The sequence below is a fragment of the Aphelocoma coerulescens genome, chromosome 2 (assembly GCF_041296385.1).
Source record: "Aphelocoma coerulescens isolate FSJ_1873_10779 chromosome 2, UR_Acoe_1.0, whole genome shotgun sequence".
NCBI lineage: Eukaryota > Metazoa > Chordata > Aves > Passeriformes > Corvidae > Aphelocoma > Aphelocoma coerulescens.
In genome coordinates this window covers 164,759,472-164,777,781 of record NC_091015.1, presented here as the reverse complement: position 1 = coordinate 164,777,781, position 18,310 = coordinate 164,759,472, and the positions used below count along the sequence as shown (strand labels likewise).

General features: G+C 46.2%; 1 protein-coding gene across 1 annotated transcript; it reads left to right on the top strand.

Annotated features, from left to right (window-relative positions):
- Window positions 1-1,157: 1,157 nt before the first annotated feature.
- Window positions 1,158-16,830, top strand: GPR20 (G protein-coupled receptor 20). The gene is made up of 3 exons (XM_069006057.1): window positions 1,158-1,312; window positions 6,021-6,117; window positions 15,535-16,830. The coding sequence occupies exon 3, from the start codon at window positions 15,555-15,557 to the stop codon at window positions 16,656-16,658; it is 1,104 nt and encodes a 367-aa protein (XP_068862158.1). The 5' UTR covers window positions 1,158-1,312; window positions 6,021-6,117; window positions 15,535-15,554; the 3' UTR covers window positions 16,659-16,830.
- Window positions 16,831-18,310: the final 1,480 nt, after the last annotated feature.

Below are 18,310 nucleotides of genomic sequence, written 5' to 3'. Positions count from 1 at the left end.
TTCAAATGTTCCTTTGTCCTTTTCATCCTCGCAGGGCACAGCACATCTCGAGCTCAAGGTTTTCTGGCTCAGTCCTGCCATACTGTGCTTCCCACTGCCACAAGCACAGGAGCAGAGTGCTGAGAGCTCCCTGGGGGCTCTTCAACCACCCAGCACCAACCATCCTGCCAATTCCTGCTTTGCAACCTTCAAACCAGAGTGGGGCAAGAGCCACTCCACCCAGCCCTGACCTCCCAGGGCATGGTGCCCAAGCAATGCCAAAGCCCAAAGCTTGTGTAGCTTTCCCCTTCAAGCACCAGTGTCCCTGTGTGCTCAGTGACAAACAAAACCAACAGGAAATACTTTGCTGAGAATAGGGAGAGTTCTGCAGTGAGGTTGTGACACTGGACATTGAGTTCTTGGCAATTAGCTTCTGAATCTTTGAAAAAAATAGCAAAAAGAAAAAGTACAAAAGGTGGCTGCTGGCCAGACCCGGGTTGGGGGACCAGAAAGATTGGAGCGGGACCCTGCAAAGGATCCCAGTGAGGTTTGGATCAGTAGGGGCAGCTGAGACATGACATGCTTTGTTGGGTGGCCAAAGAGTCCTGGTGGCTCACTTTGCTGGTGCCTTGACTGAGGAACCTTGTCAGAGTCCTCACAGTTGTGAGACCTGTGGTAAACTGGGCAGAGTGGAATGGAGAGAGGGATCCTGGTTCAGCCCCACAGGGTACATTTATAACAGGTTAGGGACTTCATACCCCTTGTCATGCAAGAACTGGAGATAGGCAAGACCAATGTTCTCCAAACCAGTCACTCAGGAAAGACCTCAAGGTTGCCCAGAAGAGCAACTTGCTCTTTGTGTCCTGCAGATATCCTCATTTTTCTTTCAGCTCAACAGGTCCATCAGCAAAAATGCCACAGCCTGGGGAGAAAAATAGAGGGGGAGGCAATGGTCAGCAAAGTCAATTCCCAAATATGCAGCTGGCAGGCAGAAAACTGGCTCCTACACACTTCCTCCCCCATCCCTGACTCAGGCAACAGGAACCATGGCCATCATTCTAGGGCATCACTTGTCTCTCCCTGTCCTTCATCAAGCAGATGTATCACAGCTGGATCCTATCAGCAGAGGCCCCATATGGTGACTCTCTGATCTCCCTTCTTGCACAAACTCACAGATGGGGAGTCTGTTCAGAGGCAGGGATACAAAATTATGGTGGCCTCCAGCCCTTGAAGTCCTCTGAGGAGAGTGAGTGATAGTACAGCAAGTGCTGGGAAGTGCCTGTGATCCTGAGCAGTTGGCTCAGATTGTTCCCTGCAGAGCTGATGATGTCAGGTAGGTACAGCTGCCTCTAGACCCTGCTGAGATGCCATCACAGAGCCAGGTGGACCATCTTTTGTGGCTCTTCACAGCCTCTGTTATCCATGCTGACAGTCGGGTAAAAAGCCATAGGGGTATCGAACATCACGGGGGGAACAGTCCAAACCCTCCTTGTCCAGGGCCAAGTAGTTCACGTTTCTTTGTCTATTTGGTGTTTCTATGTCATCATTGCAGGAAAGGTACAAAAGCTATCTCTTACCTGTCGTTTCAATCAAATTTTCAGTCATATATCACCCTCCCAGAGGGAGTGAGAAAGGCAGAAAAAAAAAATAAAGCTTTAGTAAGTGGAAAATTTTAAAGCTTGTTCATTGAATATACAACAGTGTTAAATACTGGGGTGAGATTGTAGGTGGAAGAAGGTATTGTCTCAGTCAAAATCAGCACGCAGGAGGCAGAGACAGATTCTGTCTAAGAATCAGTACAGAGAGCTCTGATCTTTTCCTCCAAACATTCCAGCTATCATCTTAGGCATAACCAGCATGAATGTCTCAGGGTTCAGATCCCAAAGCGGTCCCAGGATCTCCCAGATGTCCCAGCATGGCACACCTGGATCACCAAGAGAACAGCAAAGAATGACCTCTCAATAGCCCAGCAGGTGAAGCCACATGTTGCTCTCTTTGGCTCCACATGAGTAAGTGCCACAAGCCAGGCTGGATACAGATGCCAGCCCTGATCTTCAACTGGACCTCCCATGGATTCTTCCTGGATCTGCTTTAAGGATCCATCCATTTGCCATGCTATCCCTTCCAAAAAGCACCAGCTCAGGAGCCACCAAAGAGGAGCGTGTTCCCACACTGCTCTCCAAGGGAACATGCACATCACTTCTTTATGATAAGGAAGTGTGGTGGGGTTGAAGAACACCTCACCTAGATGGAAAGTTCCTACACATTTGAGCAGAGCCTCAGTGCCCACATATTTTCCAACAAATCAAAGGTGACTCCTGGAGGATGGTCCAGTGCAGCAATTTCTCCACCCTTGATCCACCTGTGAGAACCTACACAGTTCTTTGGGTCAGTTCTGATTTACAGCATCCCACAATAGCCTTGGAGACTGAGGACAATCACGATTTTAGGGCTCACAGGCAGTGTGTATCATAGAGACATACATGAATGTTTTCCAGCACATTTAAGGCCTGAGGATTTTCTAGAGTAGGTTTACCAGAAGGAAGAGGAGTTGAGGTGGGTAAAATGGATGTTGTAGACTCTCCTCAATGCCATTATCTTCCTTGACAGAGGGCTACTCACCTGGCAGAGACCATATTGTTGCCTCTCCATCAAGCCTGCAGCTAAAAAGAGGTTTTCCAGACAGTGCAGTGAAGATCCCATCCTTCAGAGTCCTCCATGCAGTGAGGATCCCGCTCTTTGGTGACCTCAACACAGTCATGACCATGGGTAAAGGCTCCTCAGTTTTCTGAACTCTGTTACGTCTGTGTCCAAGACCTTCTTGGGTGGGAATTCTCCTTTGCTGCTGAAGAAAATAATTCATTTGTGAGCATCTGTTCAGTATAACAGAGCCTAAATTAAGCTTCCTAAACAAACACAGGCATGTTCAGACACTGGATTTGGGTCCTTGCAGAGCTGGTCGACAGACACACCTTGAAAGCTGATCTGCCCATGTGCCTTGAGCCCGCCTCAGCTCTGTTAAAGTTCATTATGTAGTGCCCAATCTCAATCTCTTCTCCTGCAGCAGGGGATCAAAGGATGCTCAATTCCCCTTTTTGAATAGGATTTGAAGAGTATACCCTTCTCCTGACAAAAACAGGACACATCTCCCCAGAGGGATGTGTGGTATCAGCTTACTCTGCACCTCCCTCAAGAGTTGTCTGGCCTCCTGCTTTGCTGCACTGTGCCACAGAAGACTTTTAACCAGAGCCCTATTTCACATGGCAAGGTTAAGGGATTGCTAGGAATTACCATGGGCTAGTAGCATCCTTCCCTGATGTAACTATTAGTCCTCCTGTGTGCTGATTTTGACTGAGACAATACCTTCTTCCATCTACAATCTCACTCCAATGAGAACAAAACAAAACACACCTCCTCCAAAATAAAAGGAAAAAAAAAAACAACAACAAAGTTGAATATACACTATTGTATATTCAATGAACAAGCTTGAAAATTTTCCACTTACTAAAGCTTTACTTTTTTTTTCTGCCTTTCTCACTCCCTCTGGGAGGGTAATAAATGACTGAAAATCTAGAGATGATAGAAGCTCTTCATTTATCAGCTACAGTTGCAACTCCTCCTGAAGTCGAGTGTGGGAACCGGGTCTGGGACAAAGTGTGGCCCTGAGCCCGGATGTGCCTTCTCCACCTTAGCATCTGCTTCCCAATATGGCATGTTCTGCACTATCTCAGGCACAACTTGAAACTTTGCAGCTGTTGCCACTCAGAGCCTAGCTCTAAATCCAGCAAGGAGGGAGAGGCTGGGATAGTGGGGGAGTGCAGGGCACTGATTATCCCGTGCACAGAGATGGGAATGCAGCTCTCGTGTCATCTGGAAGCATAAAACCAAACCAGTCCTCACACAGGAAGGACCAGGCAGTCCCAGAGAAGGTGGACAGAGTGCAGCTACCAACAGCTCATCCTGGAGAAAAGTCTTCTCTTTCTTAGAGTCTCACATTTGTAACTCCAGAGAGACATTCCCTAAATATAAAAATTTTGTTGACAGTCTGGGGGAATCTTAAGCATTTGCCACAATAGGCATTGAGAATGATAGAATCATAGAATTCCAGAATGGTCTGGGTTGGAAGAGACATTAAAGACCATCTAGTTCCAAGCCCCTGCCATGGCAGAGACACTTTCCACTAGACCAGGTTGCTCCCTGTCCCATCCACCCTGGCCTTGAACACTTCCAGGGATGGGACAGCCACAGCTTCTCTGGGCCTATCCTGGCACCTTGATAGGGTCCAAGTTCACCCACCCTGCCCAGCATTAGACCATGAGTTGGTTTCTTCTCTTTGTTCTTACCCCTGTTGAACTTCTAGGATGGAGGGAACTGAAGGCAGAATGATCACCCAGACAGGGCTCATGGAGACTTTCCAATCACACTTTCTTCCCAAGCATAAGGAAGTGAGAAACAAATGAAAGTTCAGGCATATGCCTGAGCTAGAGGTCAGCTGTGGAAGGCTGGATACCCAGATCAGAGGGCTCATAAAGCCAAGGAGGATGTTCCTGAAACTGGCGGAACAATCTGCCCCTCAATGTGAGGAAACTCAAAATAGAAAATCAATAAAATAACCAGACAAAAAGAATCAGCTCAGTCTTCCTGGGAAAGATCCAAGGGTGAAAAAGTAATTCCAGAAAATGAGGTCAACCTTCTCTAATAACCATAGCTACTGTTTGTGCGCCAGTGAGACGCGCATGTGTGGAGTTTACCTCTCCTCTATTTATGGATTTGGCCTCTTGACCTGGAATTCAGTGCCTCTCAGTTGATCCTGTCGTGTTGTGACAGGCCATATCCTGCGTGTTTATTGCATTGGCACCAGTGTTGTCTTTATCTAAAGTGTGATGCAGGCCAGGACTGATACTAAAATGCAGCATCCATCCTCTCTGTATTTCTAAAGAACTGAATTTGATGTAAGTTCTCACTTTTTTTCTGCATTTTCTCCCAGGAGGACTTTCTAAAGCTACTGAAAAGCTCCTGGGGAGAACATCTGTGCAAACCCCAAAAAAGATGGGGTTTTGGTACCCAGTTTAGAGCAAGAAGTGGGACTTGAGATGGGACTTGAAGGATTTTGAGTCCTTAGAGCATCAATCAGCAGAGGTGTCTTGAAAGCTGCTCTGGCCATGTGATTTGAACCCATCTCAATAATGGGATAATTCATTATGCTTTGTCCAATGTCAGTCTCTTCTCAAGTAGCCAAGGGTGTAGAGATACTTAAATCCCTACTCTGAGAAAGACCTGACACCCACAATGGCTCTACCATCAGCAAGGAAGAGCTGTGTGAGGATGGAGGAGCATGTTGGGGGGCTCCTTGGTGGAGCCTCAGACTCTCTATTGCCACCCACGCTCAACCATTTCAGCCCTGGATAGATCTCATTATCTCCTCTCCCAAATGACTGCAGGCAGCACCACCAAAGTGTGCAGGGTCACCCTGTGGTTCCCTGTGCCAGGGGTTTTCTCAGGGTCTGAACATCTAGGTTGGTTCAAAGGACATCACAGGTTGTGTGGCATTTGGTTCAGCACCTTCCTGCAGCTGCCAGGGATGCTTTTCTCTAATCCTAGTTCACATCAGGAAGAAAACAAGAGGGGTATTTTCCTCATCTCACACATGGTAGTGCCATTGCAGGGAGCTTGAGCAGGCAAGTTCCCAGCAAGGAGATTTTGTTTCCACAGAGACACAGGAAAATTGACCTGGGGGCAGCAACATCAGTTTTAGTTTACTAGAGATGTTCAGGCATTAGCACCGTAAGGCTGGAGCCCTCTTTAGCATTTACAGCACTTCATAAATTTCAGAGAGATTTCGGGCAAGGAGCCAGATGTTTGGGGAGAAATTCTGAACACTACAGACAAGTGGAAATATTTTTTTTTTTTGGTAGTGTGTATTTTTTCCCATTAGTTGCAAGGCTATATTTAGAAGAGGGGGGGGAGAGAGGGAGAGAATGCAAGAGAGAGATTAGGCATTTCTTCATATTCTGTAGTCACTCCAGTTGTTCTGCTTGTAGGAACAGATGTCTCTTTCCTGGGGTGATAGCAGACAGGTCCATGAGGAAATTTTCTTACCGGCAGCTCCTCTAACATAGAAGGGGGATCAAGCCAGAGGTAAGTCAGTCCGTCGTGCAGGAACACACTGCAGGGATCATTGCAGGGAATGCTTTGGGATATTGGTCTGAGAGAAAGAGGGGGGCATGGGATTGGAGACAACGTGGGGCCAGGAAGGATTTGCTGGATATTGGACTCCAAGTCCTGGCTATTGCAGCAGGGAGCCCTGGCAGGGGTGGCAGCAGAAGGGGTCCACTGAACATGTGGATGAGCAGCTTGGGAAGTCTCTGGCTCTGCCCATCCAGCAGGTGTGGAAATCCATTGGGAAGTGCCTGACCTGAAAAGCCACGCTGTGCCAGCAGCTGGAAGGGGCTGCAAGGAGCTTCTCCCTTGTGACCTTCTCTGCTTTTGGGATTTGGGGCAGTGTAATGATATTCAGTTGTTCTTCAAAGAGATGGGGAGCGATGGGAAGTGTGCAAAGTTGCTGCCTTTCCCTTCTTGAGAAGTACTGTGCCAGTTCTTGTGAAGAGGGGGGGGTGATGTCGTTTGCACATTTCTACTCCCAGGCATAATTAAATTTTTGTGAAATGCATTCAGGAAGGTTTTGGAAGCCAGGAGAAGAGATGATGTACTGCCCGGAATGGGGTCAGCTGCGAGTGGGGATGTTTTACCTGTTTGTCTATGCAGCAGGGTGCAAGCACAGATCTAGGAAAGGTGCTGTCTTCCCTCTCTGAACCCACTGCTGGGTCAGTAGAAGGAAAAAGAAGATCCTTTCCAAGGTCCTTAGCAGACCACTTCGGAAATGCTCCCTGATTTCATAGCAACATACTCACCACCAACGAGTTTTTCCAGGTTAACCCGGTGAATCCAAAATTTGCAAAACCCTGAAGGCACTGTGGGGTCTGCACAGCAGTGTCATATGTGCCTCTCTAAGGAAACCCCAGAATCCAGTCTCCCAAAGGGTTAAGACCTGGTTGACCATCTTGGGATGCCTCAAAAACTGTCTGCTCCCTAACTGGGTCTCCCACCTCAATGCATTCCCTGAGCCAAGCCTACCCATGGCTTCATGCCTCAGTTTCTCCCTGCAGCCAAGAGAGCAGCACAGCTTGGAGTGAGTGCTGGAAGGCAGAGCTGGTACACCTGACTCCTCTGCATTGCCCCTTCATCCCTACCTCCACTGCTGTCACCTCCATTCCCTGTGCTCCCTGGGGTGTAAGCATTGTTTCACCACTCCTGCACTCCCTGGCTGCACAGGAGCCCACGTATTCCCCAACAACAGAACTCTGCTGTTGTTCTTCTTTTACTGCCCTTCTCAGCTTCTTGCCAAAGGACAGAACAAGCAGGCAGCTGAAGGCAGAAAGAGGACAAAGTGCTCAAAGATTGCTAAATTTGTAATTAAAAATTTCTCAAAAGCAACCAGCAATACACTGGCCAGATATTGGTTTTCCACTTGTCTGGGAAGTTCCTGCATGTGCCTATATGGTAATTTTCACTGCAAGGTGCTCCTTGCACACAGCCACAATAGCTGTTATTCCAAACTGACATTTCTAGCACTTTGTCTCCGGCACCCTGGAAACACTTGATGGATTACTGTGATCCCTATAAAATCAAACGCATTTCTCTTGTTCTTTTACAACCTCCCAAGAAGATCGTCTCAAATCCATCTTTCCTGGCTGGGCCCTTAAGAATCCAAATCCATGTGTTTTGTTTAAGATGTAACTTTTTTTTAAAAATGTTAATCATCTTGGAAAAAAATTCCCCCAAAAATATGTGTTTTCCCCTCACGTATAATGGTCCACAAGGGACAGAGAGGAAAACACTCAGGAAGTCATGCTCTGATTTCTCTGAAAGTAAGAGAGCTGGAAACACACAGCACCTACTGCAGAGATGTCACTCCGTGCTCCCTTGTGACAGATGGAACTTGCTACGAGCCCTGACAGGCTATGAGATATTGGCCTTTTAAATGCTAGCAGCCTGATTGATAGAGCATTCACCAAGACACTTAGCATTTCTGTCACTCCAAAGCCAAGATCTGGTAACACAGAAAAGAGGGACATGAAAAATACATTGGTATTGATAAGGCATCATAGACTTCCAAATGTTTCAGGAGGGACTTTTCTACACAGTGTGGTAAAAACAAGCAAAAATACACAAACTCCTTTTATTATATGTATTATATATTTTATTATATTTTACTAACTTTTATTACCTGTATTATAGATGACCAGTACTAGCAAGCCTCATCAGAGATGTGCTGGGGGATCTCTAGGTGCCCACCACTGCTGGGTGGATATCTGTAGGTCTGGAGAGGCAAAGTATGTACAATCCCAGTTCTCTTTTTTCTTGCACATGCACATCTGGCCTCTTTCTTTCAAAGGCTGAGGCATTGCTGCTACAAATGGCCATAGAGAGGTATAAATTCATAAGAAATCTGACAGTATGTGAATTTCCTCCTCTGTGTATCTTTGGGAGTTTCATTTCAGTTTTTTCATGCATGCTCAGGACAGGGCTAAGGGAGAGCCATCCAGACCTTTCCAAGTTCTAAATAGATTGTCTCTGGGGTGTCCAGAACTATGATCTGTCACCTGGTTTTAAGAAGCAGGTTCAAGCCTGGATGCAGAGAGTTGGCATTTGGTCTAAGCCAAGTGGCATCGGTCCCATCTGGGTCACTTTGCTCCGTGGAGAAGAGGAATGCACTTTGGAGAGTTGTGCTCTCTCCCTCTTCTAACTGGCAGTGATCCCTCATGGCCTAGGGTGACCTGCTGGACTAAATCATTGCTTGGGCACCCACAGACTATTTCTTGTCCCAAAATGAGCCAGGGATGTGGGTCCTCACTCTCAAAGGATGTGATTTTGGCCTTGGGCCCATAGAGAGCACAGGATCCATCCATGTGTACACACAGCGTTGAACATGACGTGGTGGGTGAAGCTCAGATCACAACACAGAGCAATATCCATTGCCCATCCACAGCAGGGCCTTGGAGATGAAGAAGCACATAGAGGCAAACTGGGTATCTCAGGCAGGAGGCAAACAGCTCAAACAGCACATCAGCAACACCAGCCCAACAATCAGCATCATGCCTGAGACTGGACATTGAAGTTTTCCCTCCAGCCAGATGGGAAATCTGAGTCTCATGGCCAATATTAGAGATTCAAAAGTCAGTGGGGGTGTTAATCTCTCTTGGCCTTGAGAGGAAGCTGTATGAGGAGCAGGTGAGGTCACTTGGTCTGTTTAGCCTGGAGGGGACCGAGGGGAGACCTCATCGCAGTTACAACGTCTTTGTGAGAGGAGGGGCAGGCACTGATCTCTTCTCTCTGGTAACCAGTGACAGGACCCGAGGGAATGGCCTGAAGTTGTCTCCAGGGAGGTTTAGGTTGGATATTAGGAAAAGGTTCTGCACCCAGAGGGTGCTTGCACACTGGAACAGGCTCCCCAGGACAGTGGTCACAGCACCAAGCATGGCAGAGTTCAAGAAGTATTTGGACAACTGTCTTGGGCACATGGCATGATCCTTGGGGATGGTCCTGTGCAGGCCCACGAGCTGGACTCAATGATCATTCTGGGTCCCTTCCAGTTCAGGATATTCTGTGATTCTGTGATTCCAGACAAAAGCTGTAACTCAGCACATGACCATTCAAACTACCAGACATTGGCTATCACACTCTTCGTGACACATGGGCAAGAAGGCCATGGCTGAATAGTGCCAACACCCAGAAATTAGCTATGAGCTGTCCCAGTCAGGCTGGTTCTCCCATGGTTTGGCATAAATCTGAAATTATTTCTCTTCAGGAAAACAACGAGAAGCAAGCAATACTCTTTTCTTCACAGAAACCATCCAGCCCTGTTTGCTGTGTTTCAAAGCCATAGCGATTGTAAATTTGCAGGGAATGAAAGGATGTGTGGTGGAGAGTGTTAAAAAATTCCTTGCAGGTTCGCATTGGAGGAAACAAGGATCACTCTCAGTGCCTGTTTGTGTGGTTGTCAGCTCCAATTTCCTCCGTCCCCCTAATGTTTTTCAATCTGCTGGCTAATTTCAACCAGAATTTGGCAGAAGGCAAAGATCACCTCAATTTTCAGGAAATTAGGCAGCAAAGAAAGGAGAAAGTCAAACAAGTGTTGGAGCCAAGGGAAGAGCTGGAATGTGAGTGCTCATTAAGGCAGCCAAGTGTCCACATGGGAAAAAGTTATAATAAGCATCTCAAGCAGGGCAAAGCATTCCCTCAGCCCTGCGAGCCACTGCGAGACATGAGACTGCAAGAAAGCAGGTGTCATTTAATCTAACACTCATAAAACTATGTGTTTTGTGTCTCCAAAGTCCCTTCTATGTCCATGGCATTGGAGGGGAACTCTTGACTGGATTTGGCTATTTACAACTGCAGTTCCCCAGAAGGTGGGTGTTTCACACACTTGGTCCAGCCACCCTCAGACCTGGAGATTTATAGGAGACCTCAATGCCTAGGAATCAAGTGAGAGTAGAGATCTGATGCCCACACAAATGGGATCTTACCTGCCCTGAGAACAGCCTCATTTCTGCTTTGGGATAGAACCTGTCTCGCTCAGAATTAGCTCTCTTCTCACAGCCCAAGGGGCAGACAGGCACCAGCTTTTTCGTTTCAGCAGCTGAACTAATTCCCTTTCTCTCCCTTTCTCTCTCTGTTTCCCCTGTCAGCAAACCCACCCTCCCCAGGCTAAACACAAGACACACAGAACAAGCTCTACCATGTATAGGGCAAGGTCGACATGCACAAAAACACCATATTTGGCCAGTTTGAGCCAGAGTTGAGTGAGAGCTTGCCAGAAGGAGAATCACACAATTTAAATTGAAAGAGAGTGAGTTTAACCCTTCATTTATAAATACGATGATAAATCACCAGGGGAACTTTAAACACGGGAAGGCTGCAAAGCTAAACACACACTGCTGCCACCCCAGGCAGCAGAATAACACCAGCAGGCAGGACAGGGTGAGGGGGACAGGGGGGGTTGATAGAGGAGCCAGGTTGCCGGATCAGATGTTCCAGTTCAGGACAGGGAGATGAGAAAAGCTGAAGCTGTTTATACTATATTACACTCGTGCTTGTTAACGTCCTTTTCAACTTTCCAATCCCAGTGTGTGGCTCTGGTGTTTTCTCTGGGTCTGCACACAGAGATCCTTTCTGCACACCAATAAATAACCCTTTTGGCATGCAGTTAGGACAAAGCTCAGTTGTCTGACCTGCCTTTTCTTTTGTATCCCATTACTTCAGTTGCTGAGCCGGATCCAAAAGTCCCCTGGGCTAAGGAAGTGAACCCTACTAACTTCAGCAAGTGCAGGGTGAGGCTTAAGGCTGACACCAAGCACAAGGTTGGGTGAAGTGGAATACGGGATGGTCAAGGATCTCTTCCTGGGGCAGAAACAGCACTGAGATGCCCATGCTAAATTAACAAGGGTGATGCCAAGCAGTGAGTGAGTGAGGGAAGAGGCTGCAGGACCTATGTTCAGCACAGCGACCATCTGTTTCCTATTTGGCCCAAGAATGATGGAATTGGTTGTGTCACACAACGATGAGAAAGTATTTCAGAGCAAGTCCCCCTCTCCCACTGCTGAGCAGGGACCTTTATCAGAATGAGGGAAAGCAGGTCAACCTCCAGTCTCTGTCCCTCCCTTTATCCCATTTCTACCCAGATTCCTGCTGTACTTTTAAGGAAATGCTACCAAGAGTCTCCCAGCCAGACAGACAAAATCCCGCCTCAGAGGTATAATATAACAGCATAGGCCAACTGGCACGGTCAGACAGCACTCAGAAGGATGTGTGTTTACCCATCTTGGGCTTTGCAGACTGCCAGCTCTCAGAAACAGGGATTGCATGGAAATCTGGGGGGCTGAGAGCTCAGTTAGGTATGAAGTAGGCTGAGCTCCAAGCTCTTTGTAGATTATAGCAAGGGGGTTAACCCAAAGTCTATTTGCTCTGTAAGTAAAGGTGGTTCTTGCAGCTCTTCATGAGCTCATGCCATAGCCATGAGTAATAAATAGTGCAAAACACAGCAAAATAAAGGTTTGCAGAGGCTGCAAAGCTTCTCACTAATTTAGCCATGCCCCTCACTGACTTCCATATGCCACTACTTCATGGTGATGGGTAGCTGAACTGACTCACTTAAACACCTGCATGAGTATTTCTGATTGCAGAGAAAGAGACCTGGTTGAGATAATATTTGGACTCAGAAAGGGGAAGAATTGAAAATCTTTGGAAATTTTTAGCTTTGCTCAGACACAAGGTCAGGCTGCCTTTCTGTGCTGCAAAATGGGCAATGTACCTTTCTCATGGGTTTGGAGTCCCACAGTGGAAAAATCCTTAGAAGCTGTAAACCAGGGGTTTGGTCCAGCTCCATCTCATTAAAAGTACTCAGAGGAATTTTGTTGCTTTGCTAGTCCAGTTCTCCATCCTTTCTGCTTGTGAGCCATGAGATGAGGGCAGTCCCACAAAGAAAGAAAGAGGCCATTCACCCAAACATCCATCAGTAACAATTTGATTAGAGGAAGATTTTTCCCACCACAGTCCAAGAGGCAGCTTTTTCACAGACTGTCAGGGAGGAAATCTTCAGGATTAATTAAATTTGCCAGGACTTCTTTCATGTAGTTGTTTGGATTTTGAGTTCAGCTAGGGCAGCAATGGAACTGGGAAAAGACACAAACTCTAATGCAGCACTTCTTTGCATATTCAATTTGGCAAACACAGTGTTACCTGTTGTTTTTTAGCAGTTTTTAACATCTCGAGTTTTTTTCCTTGCACGTGGGGCTCAGTGGAAAAGGTGACTATGTAAGCCAGGACATTGTATATGCTGATTATTTTAATTTTCTATTTGTAACATGTCCTACATCCCTCAAAGGCATTGTGAGGATGAGGAACATTTGAATGTATTTGAAGGCGCTGATTTCACTGAGGCAAGAAATGCAAAGTAAGATAAAAATCAGGTGTTTGTGATGAGGAATCTCAAACTGAAGAAAAATCTCCCAGAGGAGGCAAGTTATTAACAAGATGTAGTATCAGAGCAAACAGCCAGTGCCATGGAATTACAATGAGAAAACAAATGCATGTGCAATTCAATACAGCCTAGTGCATGCTCAGGGATGGGATGGGTGATTTTGTCTTCTCCCTTGCTCAAGGATGTGTCTGAACACAGATATACAGACTCACACTGCACTCCAGGGGCATCAAAGTCTTTCTTTATTCCTTGGCTTCCACAGTGCTCCTCTTGATAGCATCTGCAAAGAGAAAGCTGGGAGCAGATCCAGGCATCTGCTCATTTCAGTTTGTTTTTGTAATTAAAGAGTGAAACAAACAGAGAAGATGGTGAGAATTTTAGGAAATCAGTAGCAAACAGACCAGGGTTCTGCATCCTACCCATGCATCTTTCTCAGGTGTCAGACTTTGCAACTCTACTACCTTCAGCCTATCTTGAGGCCGGTTTTTCCTGTTTTTCTCTGACAGTGTGCTTGGCACCAAATGTAAAGAGACAAGACTCTCCCTCAGGAGTCTGCAGGCTCAGTCAGACCCAGAAAAAAATGCTGTGAACATGTGTGCTACTTTGGCTGCCACCAGAGCTCAGTATAGGGTGAGGTAATCTGGTCATTCCCAAACCAGATGATGTTCCAACATCTGTTTTCTGCTGGAGATGACCTAGAGGTAAAAAGGGACAGAAACTAGCATTGTTCCTCTTTGCCCAGTAGTTCTTTGGGACATTAAAGGTGACCTGACCCCAGGCTTCAGGATTTCAGTCCTGCAGTGTGCTCTGGCACCGCATTGGATCTCAGGAGGGCTTTATGTCTGAGCACCAGCCATTCCAATGACAAACTCCTTGGGCTTGAGTGGTTACCTAAATAAAACAAATCGCCATTTGATTGGAAATATCCTTCTGAGCTCAAGGATATTAAAAACCAGCTTTTTCCTTCACACCATTTCCACAGACTGAGAGTCAAGAAGAAACTATAGCAATCCCCAGCCTCCAGACCAACAAACCCAAGTTCCATCATGATGGCAAAGTCACTTCTCCAAGAATTTTCACACTTGGTCTTCTAAATTCTCAGTCCTAATCTCTGCTTTTTCTCAATAAATGTTCTGTTTCATGCTCACCTGGCTTGAATGAACCATGCAGAGTAATCACAACTAGGCTGTAGCATCCCGTGAGGATTCTTGATCTTGAATGTTGGCTATTGACCAAACACTGGTGAAACATACCAGGAGTGCTGTATGCAGGAAATGCAGAGACAGTTGGTGGCCAGGCAGGAGAAGGCTTTGGCACTCATCAGGCAGGCTCAGAGCTGCTGTGATGTTCTCTGGACCCATTAGTACTGTACCTGCAAAACGTTTTCTTTTGGAGTTCAGCAGGAACTCTTCTGAGGATCCACTTTTCACTTTCATCCTAAGTAGCTTCCTCCTCCACTTTGTACACAGCCACCAACAGCTTGAAGCATCTCACAGGCGACAGAGCACCTTTGGTCCATCATCCTGATCCCCATAAGCAGCAAAAAGGATTAGTGCAGGAAAAAAGTCAGCTGCCAGAGGACGGAGAGTGCTTGGCAAAGCTGGACATCCAGATTCCCTCAGCAATTCCAGCCTTCCACACTGAAACACCCAGCCCAGGCACACTGCAGTTCTGTGAGCGCTGGGAGACGTGTTTGCAGATCCTTGTCTCCCAGTCCTTCCGCATTTGGCTCACTGGTAGCACGGATTTCAAACCCCCATAAATCAAGTCTTTCAGCATCATTCTCTGCTGATCCAAGCTGATTTTTTTAATGTCAAAGCCCTGCCCAGCCACTTTGAGATATTCCAGACATTTTTCAACCATTTATTTTTATTGAAACCAGCCAAGTCTCTGTATATATTGGGCCCTTTTTTTATCTTTTTAATATACAAATGAGTTTAAAATAGTGTATAAGTCAGGAATGATTTGCAAATTAAACTGTCAAACCCTGGCAGGACTAGTGGCTGACACCCTTAGCTTGAAATCTCCCAGCTGCTGTTGCGGTGAGTGCAGATCTCTAGAAGATGCCACACAACCTGCTTCTGCTTTCTTAGAAAATTCAGCCATTCCTTGATTTCAGGGAAATCTTACAGCTCCTGAAAACACTACCACATATAACGCTCTAATGGGATCACCTGCCCAAGGCAAGGGATGTGATATTTTAGGAGTCCAGTGCTGGGGTTATGGTTATGCAAAGTCTTCTGGTCTTAAAACCATTTATGTACAAGGAAGAGGAAAAGGAACTTGAAGTGTGGAGTGTGTGTCTTCCCTAAAACATGCATCTGGAACCACTGGAAGACACTAATTATAAACACAGGTATTTTCCTTGCAATTATTGGTAATCCCATATTGGCAGATGGGGATCTACTACTAAGGATGTGCAAATATGTAGGTTAAAATGTTCTTAGGTGACAAGATTTTGAGCCCTGAGGAATGCTGACACACTTATCATTATACCTCTGTTTCTTTTCTTCCAGACTGCTGGAAGTCAGTGACCATGCCGACCTCCTCCACCCAACTGCCAGCCCTTGACTCTACCAACTCCACTGAACAACCAAAGTCCAACATCAACTTGTTCTCCAAGTTTATCCACTCAGATGAACAACTGGCCACAGATTTTTATAGCCTGTGGATTGGCCTGATGGTAGTCAATGCCATCATTTTCCTGGTGGGTGTTGTGCTGAACAGCTTGGCATTGTATGTCTTCTGCTTCCGTACCAAGACAAAAACCACCTCTGTTATTTACACCATCAACTTGATTGTAACTGATCTCCTGGTGGGCTTTTCCTTGCCTGTCCGGATCATCATGTTCTACAGTGCAGGGGGTTGCAAGAATTGTCCCTTGGTTCACATCTTTGGCTACTTTGTCAACATGTACTGCAGCATCCTCTTCTTGACGTGCATCTGTGTTGATCGCTACCTGGCAATTGTCCAGGTGGAAGCCTCACGTAAATGGAGGAACCCCACCTGTGCCAAGGGGATCTGCATCTTCATTTGGATCTTTGCCTCTGTGGTGACTTTCTCCATCCTGATCATGGCAATAAAGTTTGCCGAGTGCTGCCTCTCCAAGATTCTGGTCCTGATGGTCTGCGAGTACTTCTTCCCCCTCATTATAATCATCTTCTTCACCACCAGGATTATGTGTGCCCTGTCCAAGCCCAGCCTCATGCACCAGAGTCGGGAGAGGAGAATGAGGGCTGTGCAGCTCCTTATCACTGTCCTCATCATCTTCATGATCTGCTTCACTCCTTTCCACGTGCTACAGGTCGCAATCTCCATCAACCCAGACATTCCTCACAACATCAGCCTCCTTGTCTACCACGTGACAGTGACTCTAAGTAGCCTCAATAGTTGCATGGACCCCATTGTCTATTGCTTTGTCACCAATAACTTCCAGTCAACCATGAAAAACATCTTCAGGAAAACCGAGCCACAGCAAACTAATGCAGACATCCTGGGTACGAACAAGAACTCCAAGGGCTCCAATGCAATCATCGCCTTCTCAAACACAATAGGAAGCCCTCTGAGCTTGCCATCGCCAAGCAGTGCCCAGATACAACCCACATCTGATGGGACACACTGCAGTAAGCCAGTGCCATGATGCTGGAATATTGCTAGGATGCACAATACTATTGTTTTTGAACTCTTTGTGTTTTAGGCTGAGGTTCAGACTAACAGTGGTGGAATTTATTCTTCAAGAACATTGTGGTCTGTTTGGAAATGGAACCTACAATGCTGTTAGTACCATACAAAAGAGAGTCTATTAATTACTGTTCCCAGCAGGGAAGTTTTCTTTGTATTTTAATACAGACATTTTGCTAGCAACAAACTCTTTACTGTGGTTTTCTTTTCATGTCATAACACAACACTTTTAGGATGACTTAGAAAGCAGGATAGCTCTGGTTTGTAATGAAAGACTTTTGTGCCTTGGGCATGTGCTTAAAAATAAAGGACAAGAGGGATGCTTCCAGAGCTATCCACTACAAAGATTTTAGATGCCAATGGAATGGGAAAGAAAGTATTCTAACCCACATATCACTAGTGACTACTCATTTGTTCCTGAAAAAGTCTGAACCTTCTCAGGGAAGAGATGAAGTCAAGCATCTCTTGGCTATGAGACAGCTATAAGAAAACATACATATATTTTCATAAACACTGTCTGTGTTGGGGAGAGGTTAAGGATATGTTCCACCTGTATTTGGATCACTAAATCCCCTGAATTGCAGATGAGTATACAAAAATCTGTGAAAGTGAACATGCAGCCCAGCGAACTCTGCTGTTCTGCTCTGTTTCCCTGAGGAACAGCCAAGATGAAAACCAGAACCAGACTATGATGCTATACTATTCTGGTTTGGTTTTTCTTCCTGTCATGTTGTAACATCAGGGCTTGCTGTTCTAATTCCCCCATCAGCCCATCCACTCAGTCACTCAAACGTTGATACTTCCAAGCACAGAAAAAGAATCTGTTGCAGGCATCTAGGTTGAAATTCACCCCAGTATAAACTCACTAGGATGTTTCCAAGAGCCATGTTTAAAGGCTCTTAAAGGTTTAAATAGGCTAAGGATGCTGCAAAATTCTAGCCATAATGGTGGGGGAATGTTTTAGACGACATTATATCAATGAAACAATGCAAAAAAAAAAAAAAAATTATCCTAGGAAAAGTGCAAAACCTGTGGCATGAACAGCAGTAACTGTTGTTGTTGCTCCATACCTCACTCACATGTCCATGGCCACTCCAACTGGAAGGCTACCATGAATTCATCAAGTCTAGTGATCAGCTTTTCCTGGCACTCAGTGGTGTAACCAGTCAGAAGAGCAAGCATTGGTCCAAGCTAGAGCATCCTGGAGTACTCTGCTTCCCTGGGACCTGTGGTACAGCCATCTCCATGCCACAGGAACACAACATAAACAATGCCTCACACTGCCTCTTGCAATGGGGTTTGCAAGAGTTTGCCTCTTGCAACGCATATGTGTTTCACCTGACCTTTATCCCTGACCAATCCAATGGGAATAAAATTTGAACAGTCAGTATCACTGCAATACAGGGAACGGGGTGCTCCAGTACCTATTCCAGACAGTGGAGTCTGTAATTGCCAGTAATTGCCATGGCCAAGCATGCGACCTCTTTCCTGAGCAATACAGCTGACTCAGTGCCCTTCTGCTGGGACCCCTATTCCTTTGCAGAGGATTTTCCTCCCAGGAGGTGGTGATGAGGGCCACCAATACTGTGGCACTATCCCATGGGAGGTAAG

Bases quoted from the DNA above. Each gene is read 5' to 3' on its own strand.
- GPR20 (XM_069006057.1), top strand. From the start codon at position 15,555: ATGCCGACCTCCTCCACCCAACTGCCAGCCCTTGACTCTACCAACTCC.